General features: G+C 28.6%; 2 protein-coding genes across 5 annotated transcripts; one reads left to right on the forward strand and one right to left on the reverse strand.

Moving 5' to 3' along the window:
• Positions 1 to 486: 486 nt before the first annotated feature.
• Positions 487 to 3,257, reverse strand: LOC145185224 (histamine H2 receptor-like). 3 transcript variants are annotated; one of them, XM_090098990.1, is made up of 4 exons: positions 3,123 to 3,257; positions 1,992 to 2,314; positions 1,666 to 1,834; positions 487 to 1,510 (listed from the first exon to the last, which is right to left on the reverse strand). In XM_090098990.1, exons 2-4 carry the CDS (start codon positions 2,218 to 2,220, stop codon positions 706 to 708), a joined length of 1,203 nt encoding a protein of 400 aa, XP_089955116.1. In that variant the 5' UTR covers positions 2,221 to 2,314; positions 3,123 to 3,257; the 3' UTR covers positions 487 to 705. The 3 variants fall into 3 exon arrangements, with proteins under 3 accessions (XP_089955116.1, XP_089955117.1, XP_089955118.1); XM_090098991.1 differs by lacking the exon at positions 3,123 to 3,257 and adding an exon at positions 2,686 to 2,733; XM_090098992.1 differs by lacking the exon at positions 1,992 to 2,314 and having other exon boundaries at positions 3,123 to 3,252.
• A 2,411-nt stretch (positions 3,258 to 5,668) lies between these two features.
• Positions 5,669 to 14,235, forward strand: LOC145185225 (pre-mRNA-splicing factor CWC25 homolog). Of its 2 annotated transcripts, none has more exons than XM_090098468.1 (11): positions 5,669 to 5,728; positions 11,141 to 11,192; positions 11,304 to 11,476; positions 11,665 to 11,785; positions 11,899 to 12,063; positions 12,170 to 12,258; positions 12,348 to 12,653; positions 13,026 to 13,088; positions 13,173 to 13,215; positions 13,669 to 13,751; positions 13,852 to 14,235. In XM_090098468.1, the coding sequence occupies exons 2-11, from the start codon at positions 11,178 to 11,180 to the stop codon at positions 13,973 to 13,975; spliced, it is 1,182 nt and encodes a 393-aa protein (XP_089954594.1). In that variant the 5' UTR covers positions 5,669 to 5,728; positions 11,141 to 11,177; the 3' UTR covers positions 13,976 to 14,235. The 2 variants fall into 2 exon arrangements, with proteins under 2 accessions (XP_089954594.1, XP_089954593.1); XM_090098467.1 differs by lacking the exon at positions 5,669 to 5,728 and adding an exon at positions 9,880 to 9,993.
• Positions 14,236 to 16,117: the final 1,882 nt, after the last annotated feature.

Below are 16,117 nucleotides of genomic sequence, written 5' to 3' on the forward strand. Positions count from 1 at the left end.
TATTCTATAAGACGTCTTGTTAAGATGTCTTGCGGACGTCTTAAACTGGTTGTTGGAAGACGTCTTAATGAGGTGTGGAAAAGCCGTCATAAACACGTCTTTAACTAGTTGCAGACGTCTAGATGAGTTAAAGATAAGTTACATACGTCTTAAAGTCGTCTCATGTTAGGTGGGTAGTTTGTTTAATAAAATAATAAATGTAATTATTTATAATGATAATTAAATATAATAAGATGATTTATCTTCTAGTTCTTTTAAATAAAAATAAATTTCCAGTTCTTTTAAATAAAAATAAACCGAATAACAATTTAAAACAGAAATCTTTCTAGTTACTATTGATAGGCTTTTACAGGAGCAAAAAACTTATCAGATATATATATATATATATATATATATATATATATATATATATATATATATATATATATATATATTATATGCATCGAAGGTGTTTGATTATAGTAAATATAAATATTGTAGCAAGAATTTTTGTTTCGTATTTACAGCGTTAATATCGTTTATTATGTTTACATTCATAATGTGTTTATGAAAAGAATATATAAATAAACCCTCCTAAAAGTAATTTTAATTATGCTAATTATTTAATTTATGCGCACAAATTTAAAGAGCTTTATATGTTTCATACTTGTAAAACTAGAAACATTTCTTCGTTTATATATCATGCAAAAAAAGAGGTTTTAAAAGCTAATTGTTATCCGCATAGTATTTAAGTTGATCATTAGAAATAGACCTATTAACATAACTGCTCAGAGTTGTTGAGTCTAAAGAAATGCCTCCCTCCAAACTTTGGATGCGAGACTGTCGCTTCCTGTTAGAATATTCTTGTCTTCTTGTTCTTTTACAAAGCTGCATTAATGTTTTCTTAAACGGTTTGTTAAAGAAACTGTAAATTATGGGGTTCACCATTGTATTTAACACTGGTAAAATGTTGGCGAAGGTGTAATACAAAAAATCAAATAGGGTTTGATTAGTTTTTTGAAGATTTGGAAAGTAAGTCTGATCTGATAAAATTATCAAATTGATAACAAGATTAGGAAACCAACATATCAAAAACGCGAGGTAAACCACTGCAACTGATTTTGTGGCTTTCAGTTCCTTCCGACGTTGTCTCTTTCGAGAGCTCTTTTCTCCGTCGCTATTTTTACAACTACTTATTGAGTTATTAAAATGGTTTGGCCGAAAATTAACTTGAGTTGCTTCAATTGCTTTGATATGTGTTATCGCAACTTTTAAGATTCTAAGATAAGTGAATGTCATTGTTATCAATGGGACTAAATATAAGCCAAAATAAGATGCCACGTAGAATTTTGGATTTTTATTGCTGCAATTTGAAGTTGAATTTACACTTATAGTTGAATACCCATCCCAATCAATGATACCACCAATCGCCCAAAAAAGTGAGAAAAACCAAACAAAAGCAAGCATAATCAAGACTCTTTTTCGATTTAAGACACTGGTATATTGAAACGGCATGACAATCGCAATAAACCTAATATAATAATAAATAAAAGTGTAAAACAAGAAGCTGTTTGAAGCTTCCGTGAAGGCAAAACTTTTTTTTATATGAATGATTGGCCATCTTGGGATCTGATGCTAAGAAAGTTTTTGACTATAACAATTTTGCAGCTTAATAATGAAAATTACCTGTCCATTCCGATGAGAAACAGAGCAAGGATACTGGCAACATTGAATATAGCATCGCTGATAATGAACATGTAACAAGCGGTAGGATGGAAGCAAAATTCGTTGCTGTAAAGTTTCATGCCGATAAAGATTGGAATATTGAACGATGCGAACAGCATGTCAGAGCAAGCTGAAGACAAAAACAACATTAAATTGTTAAAAGATAAATTACAAAGAAGCCAAACAGGAATTAGTATCCTCTGCATTTACTAAACAGTGTGAACAAGGTAGCTTTTTTGTGCATGAAAAGTATCAAGTTAAATTAAATTGTTTTTTAAAATGTTTACCTAAGCTTATAATCAAGTAAGAAGTTAAACGAGACTGAAGCTGTCTTGAAAGAACAAAAACTATCGAGACAATTGAATTTCCAACAATGCTTCCAATCAGTATTAGAACCATAAATACGGAATAAAGAACATTTTCCCAAGTAACAGATAACTGGCACCGTTTTCCATTTAAAGACAATAGTGTAGAAGGCAAAAATGTTGCATTGAAATCTGTAATATTTTGAATCATTCCTTGTAAGAACTACGTCTTCTTCTAATGTTAATTATATAATTCTTTTTTCTTTAGAAAAGGTATTTTAATTAGGATTCATGTGACCAGAGTTCTAAAAGAAATACACCAAGTACTATTCTTGGAAACTGAACTAAATATACATTTGTGCGATTACTCACGTGCCTGTATTTACACGTGTGCCCAAGTATACACATAAGTACGAAACAAATTACGATATACTTCAATTTACATTTTTTTTAACAAGACTAAGCCAAATTTCTTATTAAAACTAATACGTTAGCACTCAAAAGTAAAGCATAACATGCGTATTTTAGCGCATTAAGTTAGATTGATAAAAGTTAAAATCAGAACAAGGGAAAAAAAAGAAACCTTTAAAGGCCTAAATTAATTTCTTCCTTACTAGATTATGGCATTAGTAACACTAAATAAATTCCTAACACCTTAATAAACTAAATATTTTACCTAGAAAAGTGCTTTAAAACACGACCTTGCAGTGTTAGAAAATGAAAGAAAATTTTTTTTCAACAATACTGTTCTATAAAGTTTTTTTTGTAAATCACTCTCTTGATTAATAAAGCGTGTATTGCAATAAACTTAGTCCCATGGTAAGGCCGCCTTACATTCCTTATTCTTTTTAACTCAGGATTCAATGGTCACGCTTCTCTATGAATATATATTTGGTTTATTCATTATATTGACCATGGAACGTCTGCGCTATATCATCAAAACATGAATAAATGCAAATTACTTATAACATTTGTCGTTGAAGGTGTTGTAGGTGCTAATGTTGTTGAAGTTGTTGCTGTTATGATTGTGGTCCTTTTTTTTATTTATGATCTAGAGCACAACTAATTTTACAAACTATTAAAGTTTTTTTTTGTTTGAACTACAAATCGTACCTTTTCTTTCACACCCGCTAACTTTCCTATGCAGTTTCTTTTTTCACCAAAATTTGATGTGCAATGTCCAAGCGGCATTGTTTATACTTTCTTAAAACTGATTAAACATCTCGCAAATCGAAAATCTTTTTTTTCCCTTTTTTTTTTGTTTATTTGAAAATGTCTCATGAAACATCGGGAAGTGTGACGTTTTATTTGCGCAGAGGTGTTTTATTTCTTCGCGGGTATTGCTCCATTCGCTTTTGTTTAGCTTGGGTTTTAGTTAAAAGCTTATATGATGAATTAAAAAATTCAATATTCTAATAAGTAAATGGTTTCGCTTGAGTTTTTATTTCACATGAGAAAGCTTTGAAAAGATCCATTTTATAATAATTTTTTGTGTATGTAGAATCATATATAATTGAATATTTTTTGTGCTTTGTAGAATTTATCAAATCCTAAATCAGCTCACCTCTTTGAAAAATAATTCTCACAACATGTCTTGTGAAAGTTCACTCATAAATAATCAGCAAGGCTTTAAATGTCACTGAAATTTATACCAAAATGCATACGAATAAGCATTTACTTTTCAAAATATTTCTGTGTTTACCTTAAATTTAAAAAATCACAAAGGGAGAGAACACAAAGTTTTCTTGTTTGCTTTTTTATTGCAAAAAAAAAAAGGTTTTTCAGTAAAACTTTTAAATTAAATGTAAATTATCCTTAATAAAGAAAACAATCATAAATTTAGATTTAAATTTTAACGAAACAAAGCTTTGATTTAAAATCAAAAAAATGTAAAATAATACTTTTTTTAACTTGTTTTTGAAAATTATCTGTGTGGCTAACATAAAAATATTCACTCTCGTCTTCTTCGTCGTTCTCGTCGTCCTCATCGTCCTCGTCGTCCTCGTTGTCTCCGTTGTCCCCATCCTTCTCCTCGTCCTTCTCCTCGTCCTTATCCTTATTGTAGTTGTCCTCCTCCTTCTCCTCCTCCTCCTCCTCATCATCATCATCATTATTATAGCAACATCACACTAATACTATTATAATCATTTTTATAGTTTTTAAGGGAAATACGTACATGCGATGAGTAAATTAAGTTGATGTATAAACTAAGTACTCCTTTGTTTAAACTTTAGCAAAAAACACTTCGTTACAAATTGTTCGTAACTTTACTGAAAGAGGACGTGACTTTAGCAGAAAAGTATTTACTCCGTGGGCCCATTTTAATAATTGATTTTTAATTCAGGAGGTTCTTCTCTAAAAAAGTTGTAAAAAATTTACTCTAACGTTTTGAAAATAGATTTTATTTACTTTTTTACAAAACCTGTAAAAGTAATTTCATTTTTCTAATTCTTAACTACGGGTTTATATTTTTTCTAAGGTATCCATATTTTTTGTAAATAAGAGGAATCAAATACATCTCTGAAGTTGCTGATTTTCCCCCAGATCATATCACTTAACTTAAGTAGACTTAGATAATATTGTCTGGCATGAACCTTGTTTGAAATAAATTTTAATTATGTTTGTGACTAAGTTCATTAAATTTTAAAGAGTTTAGTCATAAACTAAGCTTAAAGGAAATCGTTATGTAATGAAAGATAGCGTCATTAAAGAATATGTCAGTCACAAGAAAACTAAACTTCAAAGTTCAATTCCAAAACAAAAACAAGACATAACTAAACAATACAAAAATATAAGCGAAACTTGATAAAAGCAATCGCCAATTTCTTAATCGCTTTTGCGTGGGTTGACAAGCAAGCTTTAAATAGAGACTTTTCTTCACGCTTATACAAGGTTCAAATGTGCCTGTTTTGATGTTTCTGCTTGTTTGAGTGGACCCTAAAATGATGCCTGCATATGCATCAATTTCAATTGGCCTAAAGAATAAAGCCCAGAGCAACTGCACACGCATACCATGTTTTTTTCGTTGCAGATTTAGAAAGATTTTTGCCTCCAGTTTTTTATTTTTTTAAAATATTTTTTAAATTACTTTGACAAACAAGAAGCCGTTTGCATCCATTTTAAGGAGTCTTGAAATTTTTATTGAGATTTTTTCAATTTCTTATTTAATTTTTTATTTAATTGATCAAAGCCATATTCTAACTTTGAGTTGGTCAAAAGTTAAAATAGGATTGTGGATCTAGGTGTGGGTGTACGCCTCTTCTTAAATATCTATATTTACACCAATCTTGAAATAATCTTCTCTCAGAATCACAAGCATTCTCGTAAACAAAAAACCTTTTAGCTCTTTTAGTTTCTTTTAACAGCCAATTTGCTTTACCCAAGTTTTATACATATCCCCTTCTCTCTCCTATTGTAAAATCCAGAATCTTGAAAATGTAAAATAGTTTGTTCAGATATGAAAGTATAGAAATACGAACAACTTTTAAACTGACAACTAAGCACAATAAGTTTGAAAATATCAGTAAGCTTTGAATAAACAAACAATTGCAACTAAGTCCCGCTTTTGAACAAGTGGTGTGCAAGCGATGACATGAAATTACTGAGAAAGCCTAAATATCGTCGTCGAGTAAATAAGAGAAAAATTATTGCCTAACCTCATTTTCTTCTCTTACAGCGTCTTTTTTAAGATGTGGAACATTTGTTGAGAACTTGAGAAGGTGAGGAACTTAAATTTAATGACTTAATCACACAGGAGCCGTGCATTAGGACGAAAAAAGGGCCATTGTCTTATCCTTTTCATTTCCTGTAATATTTTTTAAGAAAAATTGTTACGTAAAATTAATCTATCGCGTACCCATCATGCACAAAACTCCATGAGCAAAAAATAGAAATAAGATCCTGTAAATGAAAAAGTAAAAATAAGATTATCGAAAGAAAAGTTACAAGACATGAAAATGAAAATGAAAAAAGAATATCAACGAGAGTTAACAAGAAAATAGAATTTAGATTGAATATCGCAAATAACTTTTCAAATATTCTGAAATAGTAAACGAGCCAACTATTTTTAAATGCTTGTGTGCAGTTGAACATTCAATTTTTTTGGTTCTTTATTCGAATTCGATTGTAAACAACAATATTGAAATGCCATGATTTTAAAATTCATTTAATATTTCCAAGGACAAAAGCAACATCAATAATTTTCAGTTTGATGAGTCGACTCACAATATACATTAGGGTTCCACGCTGAGTTTTTTTGAATTAGAGATTAATCAAAACTAAAACAGAATTTATGTTGTCTGTAACGCGTTGGAAATGTTTCAAAACAAATTTTAACAATGATAAATGAGAAAACTAATAATTAGTCTTTTTATTACATTAATTTAGTAACCTAACGTTATACATATAAGTTATTTTTGAATGTTACAACCAATCCAAACAACATGATTTTGGCGTTGCTTTAATTACCTCGAGGTTTAAGTGATCGGGTTATGATACATCGCGTTAATTAAGGTACTACGGTATATATTGTTATATATGTACTGTATATAATATAATTCTATGTTGTACATATGTATTTATATAAGTGCACTATATGTAAGTATATATACAACCATGCTAAAAAGTTTACCACGCAGCGAAATTAAAATTACTTTTTCTCTTTAGAACTTAAAAAATAGAAGAAAAGATAAACTTTTTTAGTTATTTCAAATAGAAAATTAATTTTTTGATAATTTCTTTTACATACCGACCAGTATCATTCCATGGTATATTATTCTGATTAGAGTTTACTGAGAGTAATTAATTAAAATTTAATTTTGTCTAATTTGATTTAAAAAATTTAATTTAAGATTAAAATTTTGGATGTCGACTTCGCAATCAGGACAAAGCTTGGATAGCGCACGTTGTCTGTGTTGCGCGCAATCGCGCAGTCATTCAAGCCTCTCACGCTTCCTTTTATTTGTGATATAAAAACGAGCATTTTGTTACTTTTCTCTCACAAATAATAAAGACAGTTCATAGCACGCTTTCTTATATGTAAAAAACAAATTTCATTATATCGTATTCAAGAAATACGACAATCTGTAGTTTGTGCTCACATGGTCTATTGACTTGTTGAAATGTATGAAGCCATCATTAGCTCTTACTGTTCAAAAGAGAACCATTCAACGACTAAGACGATGCTATTTCTTCTCAGTTAACATCAGCGAAGTACAATATGAATTAGCAACCAGACAATCTCTAATGGCCTTATTATAAAAGGACAAAAATAGACTTCGACAAAGCACTAATTGCAACAATTTTAATTACAACTATCAAAAATGAATTGTCTATAAAAAATGTTTGTCTTTCTAGACAATCATTTTAAAAACGGACACTAAATGAACAATCTCGATTTTTTAATGAGGTATAGAAGATCTATTTCATATATAATTTGGACTTATAACGAGTAATTAAATTTTCACTGCAGCATCGTTTCAAAAACTGAAAACGAGCACAAAATTAAAAATACAATTTTTCTAACAGAAGTTCATTTTTTAATTTTTTGTCCAGCGTGTGCTGTTGATTAAAAAGTTAATGTCTATTTAAAAACCTCAAAATGGACTATTTTGTGCTCAATTGAAGTTCATTAATTACTCAGTTCAGTTGTTTTTCAGTTCTCAGTGAATGTGCGTGAAAATTTATTTTTAAAATGCCCTCTCCAGTTTGGGATTTTTCTTAACATTCTATCCTCAGACTGTGAATCTGACTATGATTGGATCTAAATTTTGGAAAATCAACTATTTGTGGAAACATTATTGTCATACTCCGTCCTAAAATTTGTCACCACTTTAAATTTGTCACCATAAAAGTCATTTTTACCATGAAATAAAATTCAAATATAATGTATCGTATATTTTCTTTTTTGTTTCTAAGGGATTTTTTGGGTAATTTAGATTTTATTGGCAAAAATCAATATTTCTGGTTTTATGAAATCAAGTAAATTTAGACAAAATCATAGACACCAAATAGACAAAAAATTATGCTTTGTAGACTTATGAAGTGAAAATTATTTTTTAACTGAGCAATCTTAGGACACCATCAAAAATTTGATAGACACAACAAGGACAAAAAATTAAACATTTGTTGTGTCCATTACAACATACAGAATTGTCTATGTCTGTGTTGTAAGTCTATCCATAGACTAGTCTGGTTACTAATATGAATACGTAAGATCACCTATCTTTACCTTCGAATTGTAGGCTGTAATCATTTCTAAAACTGGTAATACATGACAAAAAATTTCCAGCCGTAGTTCCTCCACAAGATTCAATCAAATCTAAAACAAGATGTAATGAAGACAGAAGATTAAATGGAGATAGAAGAGAGTAAAGTTGTAGTAAAATATAACAATAGATCCTCACTACATTGTTGATGACTGAGACAATGACTTGCAGAAATTAAGCTAAAGAAGCAAACAATGATCTAAAAAGAAGATTTGGAAAGTATTAAGCAGAAATTTGTGCTACAGAAGGATGTCCTGGCGTGAAATTGACATTTTACTTTCACGTTTACACATCAAGTTGATTAAAAAGTTTGCGAAAACAATATCTAAAACCAAGTCAAACTGCATTCAGTATTGAGTTTCCATGTTTCTAAAAATCGGTTCAGTGTTGAACATCTAAGTTTCAACAAATCTTTAGTAAGCAATAATTATTATAGATTTAGTAAGCAACTAGCTAAACTGATCTTTTAGAAATTAATTTTATTCGTGAGGAGAAAATTTATGTTTTGCTGACCATCACAATTGGTCAAAAAATTAGTGTTGTTACAATTTTGAAATGATTCGACTATCGACTAAATCGATTAATGTATTTTTCAAAGTCGACCAAAATCGACGAATACATTTTAAAAATCGACTGAGTCGACTAAAAGTCAATTTATTCGAAATATTTGAATAAGAAATTTTATTATAATCATATACTTTAATGTTGCTTGACAATTTATTTTTTAGATGCTATGAAACAAATAGAACTTTAAGAGAGTAAACAAAAAAACAAGGTGGTATGTAATACTGTTATAATAACACCAGTTGTTTTTATATCAAGAGCATTTTCTTTTGTTCAATTTTAATTCATCTAATCTCTTAGATGAATTAAAATCGAATAAACAAACAAAAATGGAAATTAAAATCACTAAGTAAAGAAAGAAAATTCAGATGGGTGTTTTATATTGTTTTTCACAACAATTAAAGCAAAAAATGAACAAAAAAAATCTTAATTAATAAAAAAACAGTAGTGTAGATAGGTGGGGGCAGATGGGGGGGGGGGGGGGGAGGGCTAAACTTTTTTTGGTGTGGCAGATTTATAAAACTTTTTCGTATCCTTAACTGAGTACCATAACACATTACTTAACATTTTGTTTTAAAAGGCATCAACTGGTTACTATAATGAGAAAAAGGAAACATTAATTAAGTGGTGGTACATACAGTAAGTTAAGTGTTAAGTTTACGTGCTACAGCAAATTTTCAATGTTCAGATACTTTGGTTTAATTAAAAAAACCGCCATGAATGATATTCTTACGTCATGGCTTAATCTTTATAAATAATTTATTTTTACAAGATAAAATACTAATAAACATCTTTACTAATTGGTCAGCATGTTGACACTTTTAAAGGTTGATAAAATGAAACCAAGTGAAAAAATAGAAATAAGAATGTCAGGATAATTACCCGATTAAATCGACTTTTAGTCGATTAGTAAAACACCCATATTCGATTAAATCGACTATTCGAATTTTATAAGTCGACTAATTTCGACTAGTCGACTTTTGATCGAAGTCGATAACATCACTAAAAAAATAATAAATTGATAATTCTGCCTCGATTTCATGGTTTACGAAAATTTTTAACGGAATAGCCTAACAAAGCTGAGTGAAATTTAACGAAACTCACTGTTAAGTTTAAAAATACAATAGTATTTAATATCTGTATAACATCATTTGGTAGGGAATTATTAACCATTTGTGTGTATATATATATATATATATATATATATATATATATATATATATATATATATATATATATATATATATATATATATATATATATATATATATATGTTATTTAAATGGAGAAAAACAACATATTAATAGTACTTAAAGTTTCGTGCCTTACGTATATATATATATATATATATATATATATATATATATATATATATATATATATATATATATATATATATATATATATATATATATATATATATATATATATTTCTTATTAGGGTTTATCTGTGTATGTGTGTTTGTGTGTGTATATTTCTGCAAAATAGAGACCTTTTTTACAGATAAAATTAGATAACTTTTCTTTAATATGAATCTTATACATTTTTTTGAAAAATACACAATGATGTTATTACATTAATATTTCTACATTTTGTAGGTAATGTATTAATCAAATTTGATAATAACCTTGTTACAAAATCTTAAATTAAGGGTCCAGTAATAGTAAAGAGAAATAGAAAGTCTATAACTTCAGGCCATTAGTAATGAAACCCCACCTGTTTTTTCAGTACCATGAATTTCAAAGACCCAAAAAATCCACCAGATATAAATAAGGAAAGCAAGATTCTTGTTAAAGGAAGTATGTGTTACTGATGCAAGTTTTTTTTTGGTTGTGAGCTGTAAAAGTAGTGTTGATGACTACAAAATTAATAATTGATTTATGCATCATATATATACAGGTTGATTTATGTATCATATATACAGGTTAATCAGCCTCTTCTCCTACATAGATATGCTAGAGATCTGCATGATTTCATCAAAAAACAAATTGACAGATTAAAATGAATAGCATAATATCCAATCATTTTAAGTGGATTTATTCACATTTAAAATGTGAATAATGTCCAATTATTTCAATTTAATTTTCTAACCAGCTTGATTAAAATTTTGAGTTCAATTAAATCTAATAAGAGTCATAAAGTCAAATAATTAGTGATAGTCCACATAAATTTAACCCAGAAAACAAACCAAAAAAATAAAGTTCCATGAAGAATAAAAATTTATTCTTTTATAAATTAGACTCCCAATTTTTAAAAAGGTTTTTTGGTTCCTCTGGCTAAACTATTTAATTTTTTTTTAGTAATATATCTAGTAAGCTTTAATCAAGAGAAAAAAAAATGGGTGGCGACTTAGTAAGTAAATTGTTCATCTATTCAGTATATAAAATATACAAGTACATTAAAATATACAAGTACATAAAAATCAGTTTATCATATCAAGCTTTTAATTTTGCTTTTCTTTAGAATATGAAAAAACACTTCCACCCTCTAACTATGGAGAACTTAGAGAGGGTTTGGAAAGCAGAAGAGAAAAAGCGCAAAGAAGAAGAACAATGTCTTCAGCTTCAGCAGGAGTTAGCAGAAGAACGACAAAGGGAACAACTCCAAAGACAAGCTGTAGAATCAGGGCTTATCAAGTAATTTAAGACTTAACTTTGAATTACTAAGAACTTTAAAACATGTCTTATACTTTTACTTGTTTCTGAATACAGAAACAAAATTTATTTCTTGTATCGTTTAGCTATGTCTTGGTTTGTTTTGAAATTGAACTTTGAAGTTTAGTTTTCTTGTGACTTATAGTTTCTTATTATTTTTCTTTGTTCAGGAAAAAAACGGAAAAACTGGAGTGGATGTATAGTGGACAACAGGCAGTTAATACTGAAGAATATTTGCTTGGAAAAAAAATTGATAAACATGTTGAAGTGATGAAAGATGAAGATGAAGAAGTAAATAATAATAAATAGTAAAGATCTTTTGATTGTTGTGAGAAAATAAAAAAAGATCAATCTGCTACACCTTGTTCAATGTAAATAGTTCCCTTTATTTTTGTTTTAAATAGAAAAACATAATTGAAGGCAATATTCATAAAAAACCTGTTCTTAATCCCAAAGCATCTGATATATTAGCGAAAGTAAAAGAAGATCCTCTTTTCCTCATAAAAAAACGCGAAGAAGAAAATAGGAAAGAACTCGTTCAAAATCCAATTAAGATGAGGAAGTTGAAGGTACTTTTGCTTATTTTTTGTAATTTTTTTTTTTGTGTTTGAATTTGTTTGAAAAAATGCAGATAAACACTAATAAAATCTTCAATCGGTGTTTATTCTTTGAAAGGCTCTTCTTCAAAGTCAAGCAAAAGAAAAAAGAAAGAAATCAAAGAAAGATAGAAAAGAAAAAAAGAAAAAAAGTTCAAAAAGTCCGAGGTAACAATTTACCAATGGAAGTGATATGGAGAATAGTTAACACAGAGCATTTTAATTAAATTATATTAATCACTTTCAGGTATTTTCAGGTATGCTGATGAAAGGGAAAAAGATATCTTAAAAAATAAAATCCATGACTCGAAATTGGGCAGCAGATATGATAAAAAAGATAATTCACATAATTACAAGTTGAATGAACACCATACAAATGACATTTTTCAAAGAAACAGCAATCAAGAATATTATAGAGAGACATATAAAAATGAAAATCACAATTACCATGATAGTGACCATATAAAAGTTCATAAAAGAAGGATCATAAAAGAAGATCCATCAAATAAAGATGATAGAAATAGTAAAACCGAGATTAAATCAAGAAGAAAGCGATCCATAAGGTACCTGTATTAATTTGTTAAGTTAAATCCACATTTTATATCATTTTCATTATTTTGAAATTACTAATATACTTGACATAATTTGTGTCCACTTTTTGTGATGATTTTTTTTTAATGCAACAGTTATCTGGTTTTGCATTTGCATTCCACATATTTACAGTTTGAATTTGTTAAATCTGTTAAAAATAAAACTTTTTTTTTTCATTACAATCAATGATAAACAATATTCAAAATATTTTGTTAAATGTTTTCTTGACTTTTATTTCTACTTAGTTATTTCTAATTCTAAATCCTATAAAAAATTTGTTATGCAGAAACTTTCTTTCTACCGATTTTGCACGCCGTTTTAATGATCTTTTTTAATTTCTTAAGTTCAAGTTCAAGTGATGATAGAGAAATGGAAGAACGTAGAAAGGCCATGATGGAGAACGCTCGGTAAGTTCATTTTTACTTCTTGATTGTTTTTTTTTTTGAAGGTTTTTCATGTTAAAAGATATTCAATTTACTTTTTTTTTTCAGGTGGAGAAAAGAACAAAGGATTAAAAACCTGCGCTCTCATGAGGTATTTTAAGTGGCAGCAGATCATTTGCCAAATTAACTCCATAAAGAAGTGGAGACTTGTAGTAATATAAATTGCTTTTTGAGATTCAGTTTTAAAAAAATGATTTTTTTCTTGTCATCCAGTGCTATTAATGTCTAATAGTAAAGAAATTTATTATGGTTACAAAAGGTCATGACTCAAGTTTTTTTTTAAAAAGTATTTGAAAAAAAAAAAAATTCAAAAAGTGAAATCAATTTACTTCTTAAAGGTTCATTTATTTGTTTGGTCATGAAATTATAGTTTCAATCCAAAAATGTGATTTTAAAGATTTATCAAAATGCACGTTTTTAAACGAATTTGCAACAATTCTACACTTCTGTTGCAATTTTAATGATTATTTACTGTTGCAATTTTAGTATTTGGTTTGCAAAAAATGAAAGACCATTTATTAAAACTTTGATATTAAAATCTTAGGAAGAAACATTGAAAGAGGAAGAAAAAGTGAAATCTGTTCTCAGCAAAACTAATGTAACAGAAGATAAAGCACGCTTTATACAGTAAGAACTTTTTAACTTCACTGGCTGCAGCTTTCAAATAATATACTCTAAATTTTATGATGCCAGAGTGTGTGATGACTAACTATTCTGTTTCTACTAGGAAGCTACAAATAGAATCATATTCTTCTGACACAACTGCTTCTGTGGAAGATCGAATCAAAAGAAATATTCATTCGAAACAAAGAACTAAAGCTGATCTTGAAAAAAAGTTTACTACGCGCTGAGTGAAATTTTGTTGGTAGAATTAGTTCCACGAACACGCAAGAATTAAACTTAAATACGTTAAAATCGATTTTAGCGTTCAATTCAAGGTACGTCCTTAGATTGAATTTCAGATGTTTCTTAAGCCGAAGATGAATAAAAAGAGGAGTTTTAGTAAAATCCGCTTGTGGCGCACGTTTCGTGTGAAGATGTGTTTGAAACCGCTGATGAATTCAAAATTCGTGATGTGTAAAAATTATTAAAATTAACAAAAGCTTAAAAACGATTTTTTTTTTAACTTAAATATCTTTGAATTAAAAAAAAGTAAAAAAAATATTTGAAAAATAAAATCTTGCACCATCGTACACTGTTGCAATCGTTTCTCGTTATACTTTTGTTAGCGTCAACTGGGGTGACTCTGGCCACTATTTGTGATTTTGTTTTCGCTGCAAATTATTTTCTAGTTCACTTACAATCAATAAATCAGAAAAAACTACATTACAACATTACATTATAAACAACATTAGGCTACATAAACAACATTAGGATTTATTAAAAGAACTTAGCACAACAAAAAAACAATTTGCAGGGAAACATAATCAAAATGGCATTTTTAGTGAGTTGGTTATGACTTAAAATTCGGAAGAGAATCAGTTTAATAACAATAAACGATTTAATTAAATATATTGTCATATCTTGTACCAATCCTCATAAAATGTATGACGATTGCTACAAAGTATGACTTTTTCGATTCATAAAAAACTTAAAAACTTGGATAATTTTAAAAAAACACTCAACGGTCAAGAAAACCACGGTGCATGTCGTGATCGCTAGCATTTCAAACGCTTTTCTTGCTGTGACCTCCGCCCATAACCTTAATTGGACGATATTGTGCAAAATGAGACCACGCATTTTTTGCATTTCTTGAAAAAGGCGCATTTTTTTGCATTTCATGACTGTCAAGGAATTTTGCAGAAAATTCCATCTATAGCATCGAAAATAAAATACTTTTTTTCAAAAGTTTTATAGGCCATTATGTTCTAAGTAGTTTTTGTAATTTTTTAGAGAAATAAAAATATTTCACAGGATTGTTACTGAGTTCAAATGCCTTTTAAATAATTCTAAATTTACCATCAAATCTGCAAATATATATATATATATATATATATATATATATATATATATATATATATATATATATATATATATATATATATACACACACACACACTACCGTCCGTAAGTTTGGACGCACCTTACAAAAGTAAACAAAACGCGTTTTAACTCATAAATAAATTTAATTAAGAGTGTCTTCATTGGTCTCATCATAAAGTATTGTGAGAACATAGTTAAGAGAGATATTTTTAAAAGAAATTTATTCTTACATTATTAAATTTGTTATTATTTACAAAATAAAACAAACGGAAACATTTTTAAGCGATATCCACTTGTATCGTAAAATAAATAAATTTTTAAATAAGATTACTTTTTATTTTGGCTTTTCTCATTATTAGTTAAACTTTTAAGCTGAGTGTGTTATGAGATTTTTTTTTTTCTGTTTTAAAAAGTTAATAAATCTATAGTTTTTTCAAATTAATGATTTGATTGATTTTGAAGTATCAATTTTGGTTAGAAAGTTTTTTTAACTTTATTTCTCATTTTTTCAAATTCGTATTCTTATAAGATCCGTTATTTAAAATGGCAAAAAGAGGGCAGATAAATTTAGAAAAACGTATAGAAATTTGGACCCTTTTTAATCTAGGCTTTTCTAATCGAGCAATTGGTCGACGCCTCATCATTTTAAAGAGTTGTGTCCGTAAAACGATTAAAAAAAAAGTAGAAACGGGGGTCTTTCTGCGATCGTAAAAGAGTATGGAGACCTCGTTCTAATACGAAAAAAGAGAATAAGTACATAGTAATTAATTCTTTACGAAATCATAGACGCACAGCGCCAGATTTAGCAGCTGATTTTAATGAACATCATACCACAAAAATAAGTACAACGACGGTAAAAAGGCGGCTTCTTGAAGTAGAGCTTATAGGTCGTGTGGCTGTTAAAAAACCACGTCTTACAACCGTCCAAAAACAAAAAAGATTAGTCTGGGCCAAAGAACACAAGAATTGGACGGTAGAAGAGTGGAATAGAGCACTTTGGTCAGACGAAT

This window comes from Hydra viridissima, unplaced genomic scaffold (assembly GCF_058129835.1).
Source record: "Hydra viridissima isolate aposymbiotic clone 2 unplaced genomic scaffold, HvirCarnegie_v1 scaffold_9, whole genome shotgun sequence".
NCBI lineage: Eukaryota > Metazoa > Cnidaria > Hydrozoa > Anthoathecata > Hydridae > Hydra > Hydra viridissima.